At 41.5% G+C, this 16220-nt stretch overlaps 1 protein-coding gene across 3 annotated transcripts in view; it reads left to right on the forward strand.

Annotated features, from left to right (window-relative positions):
• Positions 1-14681, forward strand: part of CD2BP2 (CD2 cytoplasmic tail binding protein 2) — a 106036-nt gene extending 91355 nt beyond the window's left edge. For all 3 annotated transcript variants that reach the window (XM_053694685.1, XM_053694684.1, XM_053694686.1), the window contains 2 exons: positions 14217-14311; positions 14390-14681. In XM_053694685.1, the coding sequence (XP_053550660.1) occupies positions 14217-14311; positions 14390-14500 (206 nt within the window). In that variant the 3' untranslated portion in view covers positions 14501-14681. The remainder of the gene's footprint in view (positions 1-14216; positions 14312-14389) is intronic.
• The last annotated feature ends 1539 nt before the right edge of the window (positions 14682-16220 follow it).

A 16220-nucleotide genomic window follows, 5' to 3' on the forward strand; every position in this document is an offset into this window, starting at 1 on the left:
TAGTAGCAGGAAACATAGCTACAGACCTGTTGTGTCTGAGATGCTCTGCACAGTCATTGTTTTATCAGGGCTGTACATTAGCACGTTTTGTTAACCGTTCCTAATTACTGTGTAGTAGCAGGAAACATAGCTACAGACCTGTTGTGTCTGAGATGCTCTGCACAGTCATTGTTTTATCATGGCTGTACATTAGCACGTTTTGTTAACCGTTCCTAATTACTGTGTAGTAGCAGGAAACATAGCTACAGACCTGTTGTGTCTGAGATGCTCTGCACAGTCATTGTTTTATCAGGGCTGTACATTAGCACGTTTTGTTAACCGTTACTAATTACTGTGTAGTAGCAGGAAACATAGCTACAGACCTGTTGTGTCTGAGATGCTCTGCACAGTCATTGTTTTATCAGGGCTGTACATTAGCACGTTTTGTTAAGTTACTAATTACTGTGTAGTAGCAGGAAACACAGCTACAGACCTGTTGTGTCTGAGATGCTCTGCACAGTCATTGTTTTATCAGGGCTGTACATTAGCACGTTTTGTTAAGTTACTAATTACTGTGTAGTAGCAGGAAACATAGCTACAGACCTGTTGTGTCTGAGATGCTCTGCACAGTCATTGTTTTATCATGGCTGTACATTAGCACGTTTTGTTAACCGTTACTAATTACTGTGTAGTAGCAGGAAACATAGCTACAGACCTGTTGTGTCTGAGATGCTCTGCACAGTCATTGTTTTATCAGGGCTGTACATTACCAAGTTTTGTTAACCGTTCCTAATTGCTGTGTAGTAGCAGGAAACATAGCTACAGACCTGTTGTGTCTGAGATGCTCTGCACAGTCATTGTTTTATCAGGGCTGTACTTTAGCACGTTTTGTTAACCGTTCCTAATTACTGTGTAGTAGCAGGAAACATAGCTACAGACCTGTTGTGTCTGAGATGCTCTGCACAGTCATTGTTTTATCAGGGCTGTACTTAAGCACGTTTTGTTAAGTTACTAATTACTGTGTAGTAGCAGGAAACATAGCTACAGACCTGTTGTGTCTGAGATGCTCTGCACAGTCATTGTTTTATCAGGGCTGTACATTAGCACGTTTTGTTAAGTTACTAATTACTGTGTAGTAGCAGGAAACATAGCTACAGACCTGTTGTGTCTGAGATGCTCTGCACAGTCATTGTTTTATCAGGGCTGTACTTTAGCACGTTTTGTTAACCGTTCCTAATTACTGTGTAGTAGCAGGAAACATAGCTACAGACCTGTTGTGTCTGAGATGCTCTGCACAGTCATTGTTTTATCAGGGCTGTACTTTAGCACGTTTTGTTAAGTTACTAATTACTGTGTAGTAGCAGGAAACATAGCTACAGACCTGTTGTGTCTGAGATGCTCTGCAGAGTCATTGTTTTATCAGGGCTGTACATTAGCACGTTTTGTTAAGTTACTAATTACTGTGTAGTAGCAGGAAACATAGCTACAGACCTGTTGTGTCTGAGATGCTCTGCACAGTCATTGTTTTATCAGGGCTGTACATTAGCACGTTTTGTTAAGTTACTAATTACTGTGTAGTAGCAGGAAACACAGCTACAGACCTGTTGTGTCTGAGATGCTCTGCACAGTCATTGTTTTATCAGGGCTGTACATTAGCACGTTTTGTTAAGTTACTAATTACTGTGTAGTAGCAGGAAACATAGCTACAGACCTGTTGTGTCTGAGATGCTCTGCACAGTCATTGTTTTATCAGGGCTGTACTTTAGCACGTTTTGTTAACCGTTCCTAATTACTGTGTAGTAGCAGGAAACATAGCTACAGACCTGTTGTGTCTGAGATGCTCTGCACAGTCATTGTTTTATCAGGGCTGTACTTTAGCACGTTTTGTTAACCGTTCCTAATTACTGTGTAGTAGCAGGAAACATAGCTACAGACCTGTTGTGTCTGAGATGCTCTGCACAGTCATTGTTTTATCAGGGCTGTACATTAGCACGTTTTGTTAAGTTACTAATTACTGTGTAGTAGCAGGAAACATAGCTACAGACCTGTTGTGTCTGAGATGCTCTGCACAGTCATTGTTTTATCAGGGCTGTACTTTAGCACGTTTTGTTAACAGTTCCTAATTACTGTGTAGTAGCAGGAAACATAGCTACAGACCTGTTGTGTCTGAGATGCTCTGCACAGTCATTGTTTTATCAGGGCTGTACATTAGCACGTTTTGTTAACCGTTCCTAATTACTGTGTAGTAGCAGGAAACATAGCTACAGACCTGTTGTGTCTGAGATGCTCTGCACAGTCATTGTTTTATCAGGGCTGTACATTAGCACGTTTTGTTAACCGTTCCTAATTACTGTGTAGTAGCAGGAAACATAGCTACAGACCTGTTGTGTCTGAGATGCTCTGCACAGTCATTGTTTTATCAGGGCTGTACATTAGCACGTTTTGTTAACCGTTCCTAATTACTGTGTAGTAGCAGGAAACATAGCTACAGACCTGTTGTGTCTGAGATGCTCTGCACAGTCATTGTTTTATCAGGGCTGTACTTTAGCACGTTTTGTTAAGTTACTAATTACTGTGTAGTAGCAGGAAACACAGCTACAGACCTGTTGTGTCTGAGATGCTCTGCACAGTCATTGTTTTATCAGGGCTGTACTTTAGCACGTTTTGTTAACCGTTACTAATTACTGTGTAGTAGCAGGAAACATAGCTACAGAACTGTTGTGTCTGAGATGCTCTGCACAGTCATTGTTTTATCAGGGCTGTACATTAGCACGTTTTGTTAACCGTTCCTAATTACTGTGTAGTAGCAGGAAACATAGCTACAGACCTGTTGTGTCTGAGATGCTCTGCACAGTCATTGTTTTATCAGGGCTGTACATTAGCACGTTTTGTTAAGTTCCTAATTACTGTGTAGTAGCAGGAAACATAGCTACAGACTTGTTGTGTCTGAGATGCTCTGCACAGTCATTGTTTTATCAGGGCTGTACATTAGCACGTTTTGTTAAGTTACTAATTACTGTGTAGTAGCAGGAAACATAGCTACAGACCTGTTGTGTCTGAGATGCTCTGCACAGTCATTGTTTTATCAGGGCTGTACTTTAGCACGTTTTGTTAACCGTTCCTAATTACTGTGTAGTAGCAGGAAACATAGCTACAGACCTGTTGTGTCTGAGATGCTCTGCACAGTCATTGTTTTATCAGGGCTGTACATTAGCACGTTTTGTTAAGTTCCTAATTACTGTGTAGTAGCAGGAAACATAGCTACAGACCTGTTGTGTCTGAGATGCTCTGCACAGTCATTGTTTTATCAGGGCTGTACATTAGCACGTTTTGTTAACCGTTCCTAATTACTGTGTAGTAGCAGGAAACATAGCTACAGACCTGTTGTGTCTGAGATGCTCTGCACAGTCATTGTTTTATCAGGGCTGTACATTAGCACGTTTTGTTAACCGTTACTAATTACTGTGTAGTAGCAGGAAACATAGCTACAGACCTGTTGTGTCGGAGATGCTCTGCACAGTCATTGTTTTATCAGGGCTGTACTTTAGCACGTTTTGTTAACCGTTCCTAATTACTGTGTAGTAGCAGGAAACATAGCTACAGACCTGTTGTGTCTGAGATGCTCTGCACAGTCATTGTTTTATCAGGGCTGTACATTAGCACGTTTTGTTAAGTTACTAATTACTGTGTAGTAGCAGGAAACATAGCTACAGACCTGTTGTGTCTGAGATGCTCTGCACAGTCATTGTTTTATCAGGGCTGTACTTTAGCACGTTTTGTTAACCGTTCCTAATTACTGTGTAGTAGCAGGAAACATAGCTACAGACCTGTTGTGTCTGAGATGCTCTGCACAGTCATTGTTTTATCAGGGCTGTACATTAGCACGTTTTGTTAACCGTTCCTAATTACTGTGTAGTAGCAGGAAACATAGCTACAGACCTGTTGTGTCTGAGATGCTCTGCACAGTCATTGTTTTATCAGGGCTGTACATTAGCACGTTTTGTTAACCGTTCCTAATTACTGTGTAGTAGCAGGAAACATAGCTACAGACCTGTTGTGTCTGAGATGCTCTGCACAGTCATTGTTTTATCATGGCTGTACATTAGCACGTTTTGTTAACCGTTCCTAATTACTGTGTAGTAGCAGGAAACATAGCTACAGACCTGTTGTGTCTGAGATGCTCTGCACAGTCATTGTTTTATCAGGGCTGTACATTAGCACGTTTTGTTAACCGTTACTAATTACTGTGTAGTAGCAGGAAACATAGCTACAGACCTGTTGTGTCTGAGATGCTCTGCACAGTCATTGTTTTATCAGGGCTGTACATTAGCACGTTTTGTTAAGTTACTAATTACTGTGTAGTAGCAGGAAACACAGCTACAGACCTGTTGTGTCTGAGATGCTCTGCACAGTCATTGTTTTATCAGGGCTGTACATTAGCACGTTTTGTTAACGTTACTAATTACTGTGTAGTAGCAGGAAACATAGCTACAGACCTGTTGTGTCTGAGATGCTCTGCACAGTCATTGTTTTATCATGGCTGTACATTAGCACGTTTTGTTAACCGTTACTAATTACTGTGTAGTAGCAGGAAACATAGCTACAGACCTGTTGTGTCTGAGATGCTCTGCACAGTCATTGTTTTATCAGGGCTGTACATTACCACGTTTTGTTAACCGTTCCTAATTGCTGTGTAGTAGCAGGAAACATAGCTACAGACCTGTTGTGTCTGAGATGCTCTGCACAGTCATTGTTTTATCAGGGCTGTACTTTAGCACGTTTTGTTAACCGTTCCTAATTACTGTGTAGTAGCAGGAAACATAGCTACAGACCTGTTGTGTCTGAGATGCTCTGCACAGTCATTGTTTTATCAGGGCTGTACTTAAGCACGTTTTGTTAAGTTACTAATTACTGTGTAGTAGCAGGAAACATAGCTACAGACCTGTTGTGTCTGAGATGCTCTGCACAGTCATTGTTTTATCAGGGCTGTACATTAGCACGTTTTGTTAAGTTACTAATTACTGTGTAGTAGCAGGAAACATAGCTACAGACCTGTTGTGTCTGAGATGCTCTGCACAGTCATTGTTTTATCAGGGCTGTACTTTAGCACGTTTTGTTAACCGTTCCTAATTACTGTGTAGTAGCAGGAAACATAGCTACAGACCTGTTGTGTCTGAGATGCTCTGCACAGTCATTGTTTTATCAGGGCTGTACTTTAGCACGTTTTGTTAAGTTACTAATTACTGTGTAGTAGCAGGAAACATAGCTACAGACCTGTTGTGTCTGAGATGCTCTGCAGAGTCATTGTTTTATCAGGGCTGTACATTAGCACGTTTTGTTAAGTTACTAATTACTGTGTAGTAGCAGGAAACATAGCTACAGACCTGTTGTGTCTGAGATGCTCTGCACAGTCATTGTTTTATCAGGGCTGTACATTAGCACGTTTTGTTAACGTTACTAATTACTGTGTAGTAGCAGGAAACACCAGCTACAGACCTGTTGTGTCTGAGATGCTCTGCACAGTCATTGTTTTATCAGGGCTGTACATTAGCACGTTTTGTTAAGTTACTAATTACTGTGTAGTAGCAGGAAACATAGCTACAGACCTGTTGTGTCTGAGATGCTCTGCACAGTCATTGTTTTATCAGGGCTGTACTTTAGCACGTTTTGTTAACCGTTCCTAATTACTGTGTAGTAGCAGGAAACATAGCTACAGACCTGTTGTGTCTGAGATGCTCTGCACAGTCATTGTTTTATCAGGGCTGTACTTTAGCACGTTTTGTTAACCGTTCCTAATTACTGTGTAGTAGCAGGAAACATAGCTACAGACCTGTTGTGTCTGAGATGCTCTGCACAGTCATTGTTTTATCAGGGCTGTACATTAGCACGTTTTGTTAAGTTACTAATTACTGTGTAGTAGCAGGAAACATAGCTACAGACCTGTTGTGTCTGAGATGCTCTGCACAGTCATTGTTTTATCAGGGCTGTACTTTAGCACGTTTTGTTAACCGTTACTAATTACTGTGTAGTAGCAGGAAACATAGCTACAGACCTGTTGTGTCTGAGATGCTCTGCACAGTCATTGTTTTATCAGGGCTGTACATTAGCACGTTTTGTTAACCGTTCCTAATTACTGTGTAGTAGCAGGAAACATAGCTACAGACCTGTTGTGTCTGAGATGCTCTGCACAGTCATTGTTTTATCAGGGCTGTACATTAGCACGTTTTGTTAACCGTTCCTAATTACTGTGTAGTAGCAGGAAACATAGCTACAGACCTGTTGTGTCTGAGATGCTCTGCACAGTCATTGTTTTATCAGGGCTGTACATTAGCACGTTTTGTTAACCGTTCCTAATTACTGTGTAGTAGCAGGAAACATAGCTACAGACCTGTTGTGTCTGAGATGCTCTGCACAGTCATTGTTTTATCAGGGCTGTACATTAGCACGTTTTGTTAACCGTTCCTAATTACTGTGTAGTAGCAGGAAACATAGCTACAGACCTGTTGTGTCTGAGATGCTCTGCACAGTCATTGTTTTATCAGGGCTGTACATTAGCACGTTTTGTTAAGTTCCTAATTACTGTGTAGTAGCAGGAAACATAGCTACAGACCTGTTGTGTCTGAGATGCTCTGCACAGTCATTGTTTTATCAGGGCTGTACATTAGCACGTTTTGTTAAGTTACTAATTACTGTGTAGTAGCAGGAAACATAGCTACAGACCTGTTGTGTCTGAGATGCTCTGCACAGTCATTGTTTTATCAGGGCTGTACTTTAGCACGTTTTGTTAACCGTTCCTAATTACTGTGTAGTAGCAGGAAACATAGCTACAGACCTGTTGTGTCTGAGATGCTCTGCACAGTCATTGTTTTATCAGGGCTGTACATTAGCACGTTTTGTTAACCGTTCCTAATTACTGTGTAGTAGCAGGAAACATAGCTACAGACCTGTTGTGTCTGAGATGCTCTGCACAGTCATTGTTTTATCAGGGCTGTACATTAGCACGTTTTGTTAACCGTTCCTAATTACTGTGTAGTAGCAGGAAACATAGCTACAGACCTGTTGTGTCTGAGATGCTCTGCACAGTCATTGTTTTATCAGGGCTGTACATTAGCACGTTTTGTTAACCGTTACTAATTACTGTGTAGTAGCAGGAAACATAGCTACAGACCTGTTGTGTCTGAGATGCTCTGCACAGTCATTGTTTTATCAGGGCTGTACTTTAGCACGTTTTGTTAAGTTACTAATTACTGTGTAGTAGCAGGAAACATAGCTACAGACCTGTTGTGTCTGAGATGCTCTGCACAGTCATTGTTTTATCAGGGCTGTACTTTAGCACGTTTTGTTAACCGTTCCTAATTACTGTGTAGTAGCAGGAAACATAGCTACAGACCTATTGTGTCTGAGATGCTCTGCACAGTCATTGTTTTATCAGGGCTGTACATTAGCACGTTTTGTTAAGTTACTAATTACTGTGTAGTAGCAGGAAACATAGCTACAGACCTGTTGTGTCTGAGATGCTCTGCACAGTCATTGTTTTATCAGGGCTGTACATTAGCACGTTTTGTTAACCGTTACTAATTACTGTGTAGTAGCAGGAAACATAGCTACAGACCTGTTGTGTCTGAGATGCTCTGCACAGTCATTGTTTTATCAGGGCTGTACTTTAGCACGTTTTGTTAACCGTTCCTAATTACTGTGTAGTAGCAGGAAACATAGCTACAGACCTGTTGTGTCTGAGATGCTCTGCACAGTCATTGTTTTATCAGGGCTGTACATTAGCACGTTTTGTTAACCGTTCCTAATTACTGTGTAGTAGCAGGAAACATAGCTACAGACCTGTTGTGTCTGAGATGCTCTGCACAGTCATTGTTTTATCAGGGCTGTACATTAGCACGTTTTGTTAACCGTTCCTAATTACTGTGTAGTAGCAGGAAACATAGCTACAGACCTGTTGTGTCTGAGATGCTCTGCACAGTCATTGTTTTATCATGGCTGTACATTAGCACGTTTTGTTAACCGTTCCTAATTACTGTGTAGTAGCAGGAAACATAGCTACAGACCTGTTGTGTCTGAGATGCTCTGCACAGTCATTGTTTTATCAGGGCTGTACATTAGCACGTTTTGTTAACCGTTACTAATTACTGTGTAGTAGCAGGAAACATAGCTACAGACCTGTTGTGTCTGAGATGCTCTGCACAGTCATTGTTTTATCAGGGCTGTACATTAGCACGTTTTGTTAAGTTACTAATTACTGTGTAGTAGCAGGAAACACAGCTACAGACCTGTTGTGTCTGAGATGCTCTGCACAGTCATTGTTTTATCAGGGCTGTACATTAGCACGTTTTGTTAAGTTACTAATTACTGTGTAGTAGCAGGAAACATAGCTACAGACCTGTTGTGTCTGAGATGCTCTGCACAGTCATTGTTTTATCATGGCTGTACATTAGCACGTTTTGTTAACCGTTACTAATTACTGTGTAGTAGCAGGAAACATAGCTACAGACCTGTTGTGTCTGAGATGCTCTGCACAGTCATTGTTTTATCAGGGCTGTACATTACCACGTTTTGTTAACCGTTCCTAATTGCTGTGTAGTAGCAGGAAACATAGCTACAGACCTGTTGTGTCTGAGATGCTCTGCACAGTCATTGTTTTATCAGGGCTGTACATTACCACGTTTTGTTAACCGTTCCTAATTACTGTGTAGTAGCAGGAAACATAGCTACAGACCTGTTGTGTCTGAGATGCTCTGCACAGTCATTGTTTTATCAGGGCTGTACATTAGCACGTTTTGTTAACCGTTACTAATTACTGTGTAGTAGCAGGAAACATAGCTACAGACCTGTTGTGTCTGAGATGCTCTGCACAGTCATTGTTTTATCAGGGCTGTACATTAGCACGTTTTGTTAAGTTACTAATTACTGTGTAGTAGCAGGAAACATAGCTACAGACCTGTTGTGTCTGAGATGCTCTGCACAGTCATTGTTTTATCAGGGCTGTACATTAGCACGTTTTGTTAAGTTACTAATTACTGTGTAGTAGCAGGAAACATAGCTACAGACCTGTTGTGTCTGAGATGCTCTGCACAGTCATTGTTTTATCATGGCTGTACATTAGCACGTTTTGTTAACCGTTACTAATTACTGTGTAGTAGCAGGAAACATAGCTACAGACCTGTTGTGTCTGAGATGCTCTGCACAGTCATTGTTTTATCAGGGCTGTACATTAGCACGTTTTGTTAACGTTCCTAATTACTGTGTAGTAGCAGGAAACATAGCTACAGACCTGTTGTGTCTGAGATGCTCTGCACAGTCATTGTTTTATCAGGGCTGTACTTTAGCACGTTTTGTTAACCGTTCCTAATTACTGTGTAGTAGCAGGAAACATAGCTACAGACCTGTTGTGTCTGAGATGCTCTGCACAGTCATTGTTTTATCAGGGCTGTACATTAGCACGTTTTGTTAAGTTACTAATTACTGTGTAGTAGCAGGAAACATAGCTACAGACCTGTTGTGTCTGAGATGCTCTGCACAGTCATTGTTTTATCAGGGCTGTACATTAGCACGTTTTGTTAAGTTACTAATTACTGTGTAGTAGCAGGAAACATAGCTACAGACCTGTTGTGTCTGAGATGCTCTGCACAGTCATTGTTTTATCAGGGCTGTACATTAGCACGTTTTGTTAACCGTTCCTAATTACTGTGTAGTAGCAGGAAACATAGCTACAGACCTGTTGTGTCTGAGATGCTCTGCACAGTCATTGTTTTATCAGGGCTGTACATTAGCACGTTTTGTTAAGTTACTAATTACTGTGTAGTAGCAGGAAACATAGCTACAGACCTGTTGTGTCTGAGATGCTCTGCACAGTCATTGTTTTATCAGGGCTGTACTTTAGCACGTTTTGTTAAGTTACTAATTACTGTGTAGTAGCAGGAAACATAGCTACAGACCTGTTGTGTCTGAGATGCTCTGCACAGTCATTGTTTTATCAGGGCTGTACATTAGCACGTTTTGTTAAGTTACTAATTACTGTGTAGTAGCAGGAAACACTAGCTACAGACCTGTTGTGTCTGAGATGCTCTGCACAGTCATTGTTTTATCAGGGCTGTACATTAGCACGTTTTGTTAACGTTACTAATTACTGTGTAGTAGCAGGAAACATAGCTACAGACCTGTTGTGTCTGAGATGCTCTGCACAGTCATTGTTTTATCAGGGCTGTACTTTAGCACGTTTTGTTAACCGTTCCTAATTACTGTGTAGTAGCAGGAAACATAGCTACAGACCTGTTGTGTCTGAGATGCTCTGCACAGTCATTGTTTTATCAGGGCTGTACATTAGCACGTTTTGTTAACCGTTCCTAATTACTGTGTAGTAGCAGGAAACATAGCTACAGACCTGTTGTGTCTGAGATGCTCTGCACAGTCATTGTTTTATCAGGGCTGTACATTAGCACGTTTTGTTAACCGTTACTAATTACTGTGTAGTAGCAGGAAACATAGCTACAGACCTGTTGTGTCTGAGATGCTCTGCACAGTCATTGTTTTATCAGGGCTGTACTTTAGCACGTTTTGTTAACGTTCCTAATTACTGTGTAGTAGCAGGAAACATAGCTACAGACCTGTTGTGTCTGAGATGCTCTGCACAGTCATTGTTTTATCAGGGCTGTACATTAGCACGTTTTGTTAACCGTTCCTAATTACTGTGTAGTAGCAGGAAACATAGCTACAGACCTGTTGTGTCTGAGATGCTCTGCACAGTCATTGTTTTATCAGGGCTGTACATTAGCACGTTTTGTTAACCGTTCCTAATTACTGTGTAGTAGCAGGAAACATAGCTACAGACCTGTTGTGTCTGAGATGCTCTGCACAGTCATTGTTTTATCAGGGCTGTACATTAGCACGTTTTGTTAACCGTTCCTAATTACTGTGTAGTAGCAGGAAACATAGCTACAGAACTGTTGTGTCTGAGATGCTCTGCACAGTCATTGTTTTATCAGGGCTGTACATTAGCACGTTTTGTTAACCGTTCCTAATTACTGTGTAGTAGCAGGAAACATAGCTACAGACCTGTTGTGTCTGAGATGCTCTGCACAGTCATTGTTTTATCAGGGCTGTACATTAGCACGTTTTGTTAAGTTCCTAATTACTGTGTAGTAGCAGGAAACATAGCTACAGACATTGTTGTGTCTGAGATGCTCTGCACAGTCATTGTTTTATCAGGGCTGTACATTAGCACGTTTTGTTAAGTTACTAATTACTGTGTAGTAGCAGGAAACATAGCTACAGACCTGTTGTGTCTGAGATGCTCTGCACAGTCATTGTTTTATCAGGGCTGTACTTTAGCACGTTTTGTTAACCGTTCCTAATTACTGTGTAGTAGCAGGAAACATAGCTACAGACCTGTTGTGTCTGAGATGCTCTGCACAGTCATTGTTTTATCAGGGCTGTACATTAGCACGTTTTGTTAAGTTCCTAATTACTGTGTAGTAGCAGGAAACATAGCTACAGACCTGTTGTGTCTGAGATGCTCTGCACAGTCATTGTTTTATCAGGGCTGTACATTAGCACGTTTTGTTAACCGTTCCTAATTACTGTGTAGTAGCAGGAAACATAGCTACAGACCTGTTGTGTCTGAGATGCTCTGCACAGTCATTGTTTTATCAGGGCTGTACATTAGCACGTTTTGTTAACCGTTACTAATTACTGTGTAGTAGCAGGAAACATAGCTACAGACCTGTTGTGTCTGAGATGCTCTGCACAGTCATTGTTTTATCAGGGCTGTACTTTAGCACGTTTTGTTAACATAACTAATAACTGTGTAGTAGCAGGAAACATAGCTACAGACCTGTTGTGTCTGAGATGCTCTGCACAGTCATTGTTTTATCAGGGCTGTACTTTAGCACGTTTTGTTAACCGTTCCTAATTACTGTGTAGTAGCAGGAAACATAGCTACAGACCTATTGTGTCTGAGATGCTCTGCACAGTCATTGTTTTATCAGGGCTGTACATTAGCACGTTTTGTTAAGTTACTAATTACTGTGTAGTAGCAGGAAACATAGCTACAGACCTGTTGTGTCTGAGATGCTCTGCACAGTCATTGTTTTATCAGGGCTGTACATTAGCACGTTTTGTTAACCGTTACTAATTACTGTGTAGTAGCAGGAAACATAGCTACAGACCTGTTGTGTCTGAGATGCTCTGCACAGTCATTGTTTTATCAGGGCTGTACTTTAGCACGTTTTGTTAACCGTTCCTAATTACTGTGTAGTAGCAGGAAACATAGCTACAGACCTGTTGTGTCTGAGATGCTCTGCACAGTCATTGTTTTATCAGGGCTGTACTTTAGCACGTTTTGTTAAGTTACTAATTACTGTGTAGTAGCAGGAAACATAGCTACAGACCTGTTGTGTCTGAGATGCTCTGCACAGTCATTGTTTTATCAGGGCTGTACATTAGCACGTTTTGTTAACCGTTCCTAATTACTGTGTAGTAGCAGGAAACATAGCTACAGACCTATTGTGTCTGAGATGCTCTGCACAGTCATTGTTTTATCAGGGCTGTACATTAGCACGTTTTGTTAAGTTACTAATTACTGTGTAGTAGCAGGAAACATAGCTACAGACCTGTTGTGTCTGGGATGCTCTGCACAGTCATTGTTTTATCAGGGCTGTACTTTAGCACGTTTTGTTAAGTTACTAATTACTGTGTAGTAGCAGGAAACATAGCTACAGACCTGTTGTGTCTGAGATGCTCTGCACAGTCATTGTTTTATCAGGGCTGTACATTAGCACGTTTTGTTAACCGTTCCTAATTACTGTGTAGTAGCAGGAAACATAGCTACAGACCTGTTGTGTCTGAGATGCTCTGCACAGTCATTGTTTTATCAGGGCTGTACTTTAGCACGTTTTGTTAAGTTACTAATTACTGTGTAGTAGCAGGAAACATAGCTACAGACCTGTTGTGTCTGAGATGCTCTGCACAGTCATTGTTTTATCAGGGCTGTACATTAGCACGTTTTGTTAACCGTTACTAATTACTGTGTAGTAGCAGGAAACATAGCTACAGACCTGTTGTGTCTGAGATGCTCTGCACAGTCATTGTTTTATCAGGGCTGTACTTTAGCACGTTTTGTTAACCGTTCCTAATTACTGTGTAGTAGCAGGAAACATAGCTACAGACCTGTTGTGTCTGAGATGCTCTGCACAGTCATTGTTTTATCAGGGCTGTACATTAGCACGTTTTGTTAAGTTACTAATTACTGTGTAGTAGCAGGAAACATAGCTACAGACCTGTTGTGTCTGAGATGCTCTGCACAGTCATTGTTTTATCAGGGCTGTACATTAGCACGTTTTGTTAAGTTACTAATTACTGTGTAGTAGCAGGAAACATAGCTACAGACCTGTTGTGTCTGAGATGCTCTGCACAGTCATTGTTTTTATCAGGGCTGTACTTTAGCACGTTTTGTTAACCGTTCCTAATTACTGTGTAGTAGCAGGAAACATAGCTACAGACCTGTTGTGTCGGAGATGCTCTGCACAGTCATTGTTTTTATCAGGGCATTGTAATGAACTTTTTGTACGGTGATTACTTTTCTGGCATAAGTAAGAGCCTTTTTCTGTATAATTCAATAAGAGTCATGCAGGAGACTGAGTGAATTGATAATCACATTGTTTTATTCAGTAACCGTTTCCAAAATAACACTTGATGCCTTGATCATTTCCTTAAAGGGATACTAAACCCATTTTTTTTTTTCCTTTCATCAAGGTAGCCACCAATCAGCAAGCGCTACCCAGGTGCTGAACCAAAAATGGTCCGGCTCCTAAGTTTCCATTCCTACTTTTTCAAATAAAGATACCAAGGCGAACAAAGAAAAATTGATAATAGGAGTAAATTAGAAAGTTGCTTAAAATTGCTGCTGTATCTCAATCGTGAAAGCAAAAATGTGGGTTTAGTGACCCTTTAAGCCTAACTATCTTTTTAAATAGTGACGTAATTTCACAAAAAGCTTCTGTTACTTTATCAATATAATACAATTTTAATTAATGAAACTAACAAAAAGTATTTAAAAGTTAAAAAAAAAAAAGTTTAATATTTTTTAAGGGTAAGCTAGGGGGGCGCTGATGAGTTTATGGAACCAAGGGGGCAGTGGCTAAAACAAGTTTGGGAGCTACTGGTGTACTATATTTAAGCTCCTGCAGTGACACCTCATTGTGTGACCCTTATTCCTTCTACCCTCTCAGGGTTTGTGTTGGACAGTGACACTCTGTGGGAGTATAAGTGGGAGAACAGTGACGAGGCACAGCTGTACGGACCCTTCACCAGCTCCCAGATGCAGGTAACGCTCTGAGACGCACCGCTAGGGCTGGGCTTATTTCCTGATCTTTATTCAAGAAACTCTTCTCTTTGCCTCTAGGACTGGGTGAATGAAGGCTACTTCATGGACGGGGTGTACTGCCGCCGTGTCTCTAGCTCGGGGGGTCAGTTCTACAGCTCCCTGCGGATAGACTTTGATCTCTATGTGTGAAAATCTTAAATCTTTTGCTGCAGAAACAACGTCATCCAGACTTCCAGTGGTTTAGAACGTGGACACCTTTAAATGTGTGCAATGGTGTCAGCACTATTTATGTGAATGAACTTTATACATACGTATTTCATGTATCTAGACTACAGCACATTAGAATAAAATCCTTTATTGCTTTTCAGTATCACTGTTATACCTAAAGATCTTTTTGTGCACCATGTTTACATGGTACTATGCCTGACAGCTCCCAGTAACCGCTACTGCAAGACACGCTATACCTCTAGCATTATACCTCTAGATACCCAGTGACCGCTACTGCAAGACACTCTATACCTCTATGCATTATACCTCTAGATACCCAGTGACCGCTACTGCAAGACACGCTATACCTCTATGCATTATACCTCTAGATACACAGTGACCGCTACTGCAAGACACGCTATACCTCTAGCATTATACCTCTAGGTACACAGTGACGGCTACTGCAAGACACGCTATACCTCTAGCATTATACCTCTAGATACCCAGTGACCGCTACTGCAAGACACGCTATACCTCTAGCATTATACCTCTAGATACCCAGTGACCGCTACTGCAAGACACACTATACCTCTAGCATTATACCTCTAGATACCCAGTGACCGCTACTGCAAGACACACTATACCTCTAGCATTATACCTCTAGATACCCAGTGACCGCTACTGCAAGACACTCTATACCTCTATGCATTATACCTCTAGATACCCAGTGACCGCTACTGCAAGACACACTATACCTCTAGCATTATACCTCTAGATACCCAGTGACCGCTACTGCAAGACACGCTATACCTCTAGCATTATACCTCTAGGTACCCAGTGACCGCTACTGCAAGACACGCTATACCTCTAGCATTATACCTCTAGATACACAGTGACCGCTACTGCAAGACACGCTATACCTCTATGCATTATACCTCTAGATACCCAGTGATCGCTACTGCAAGACACGCTATACCTCTATGCATTATACCTCTAGATACCCAGTGATCGCTACTGCAAGACACGCTATACCTCTATGCATTATACCTCTAGGTACACAGTGACCGCTACTGCAAGACACGCTATACCTCTATGCATTATACCTCTAGGTACACAGTGACCGCTACTGCAAGACACGCTATACCTCTAGCATTATACCTCTAGATACCCAGTGACCGCTACTGCAAGACACGCTGTACCTCTAGCATTATACCTCTAGGTACCCAGTGACCGCTACTGCAAGACACGCTATACCTCTAGCATTATACCTCTAGATACCCAGTGACCGCTACTGCAAGACAAGCTATACCTCTAGCATTATACCTCTAGATACCCAGTGACCGCTACTGCAAGACACTCTATACCTCTATGCATTATACCTCTAGATACCCAGTGACCGCTACTGCAAGACACGCTATACCTCTATGCATTATACCTCTAGGTACACAGTGACCGCTACTGCAAGACACGCTGTACCTCTAGCATTATACCTCTAGATACCCAGTGACCGCTACTGCAAGACACGCTATACCTCTAGCATTATACCTCTAGATACCCAGTGACCGCTACTGCAAGACACTCTATACCTCTAGGCATTATACCTCTAGGTACCCAGTGACCGCTACTGCAAGACACGCTATACCTCTAGGCATTATACCTCTAGGTACCCAGTGACCGCTACTGCAAGACACGCTATACCTCT

The sequence above is a fragment of the Bombina bombina genome, chromosome 11 (assembly GCF_027579735.1).
Source record: "Bombina bombina isolate aBomBom1 chromosome 11, aBomBom1.pri, whole genome shotgun sequence".
Taxonomy (NCBI): domain Eukaryota; kingdom Metazoa; phylum Chordata; class Amphibia; order Anura; family Bombinatoridae; genus Bombina; species Bombina bombina.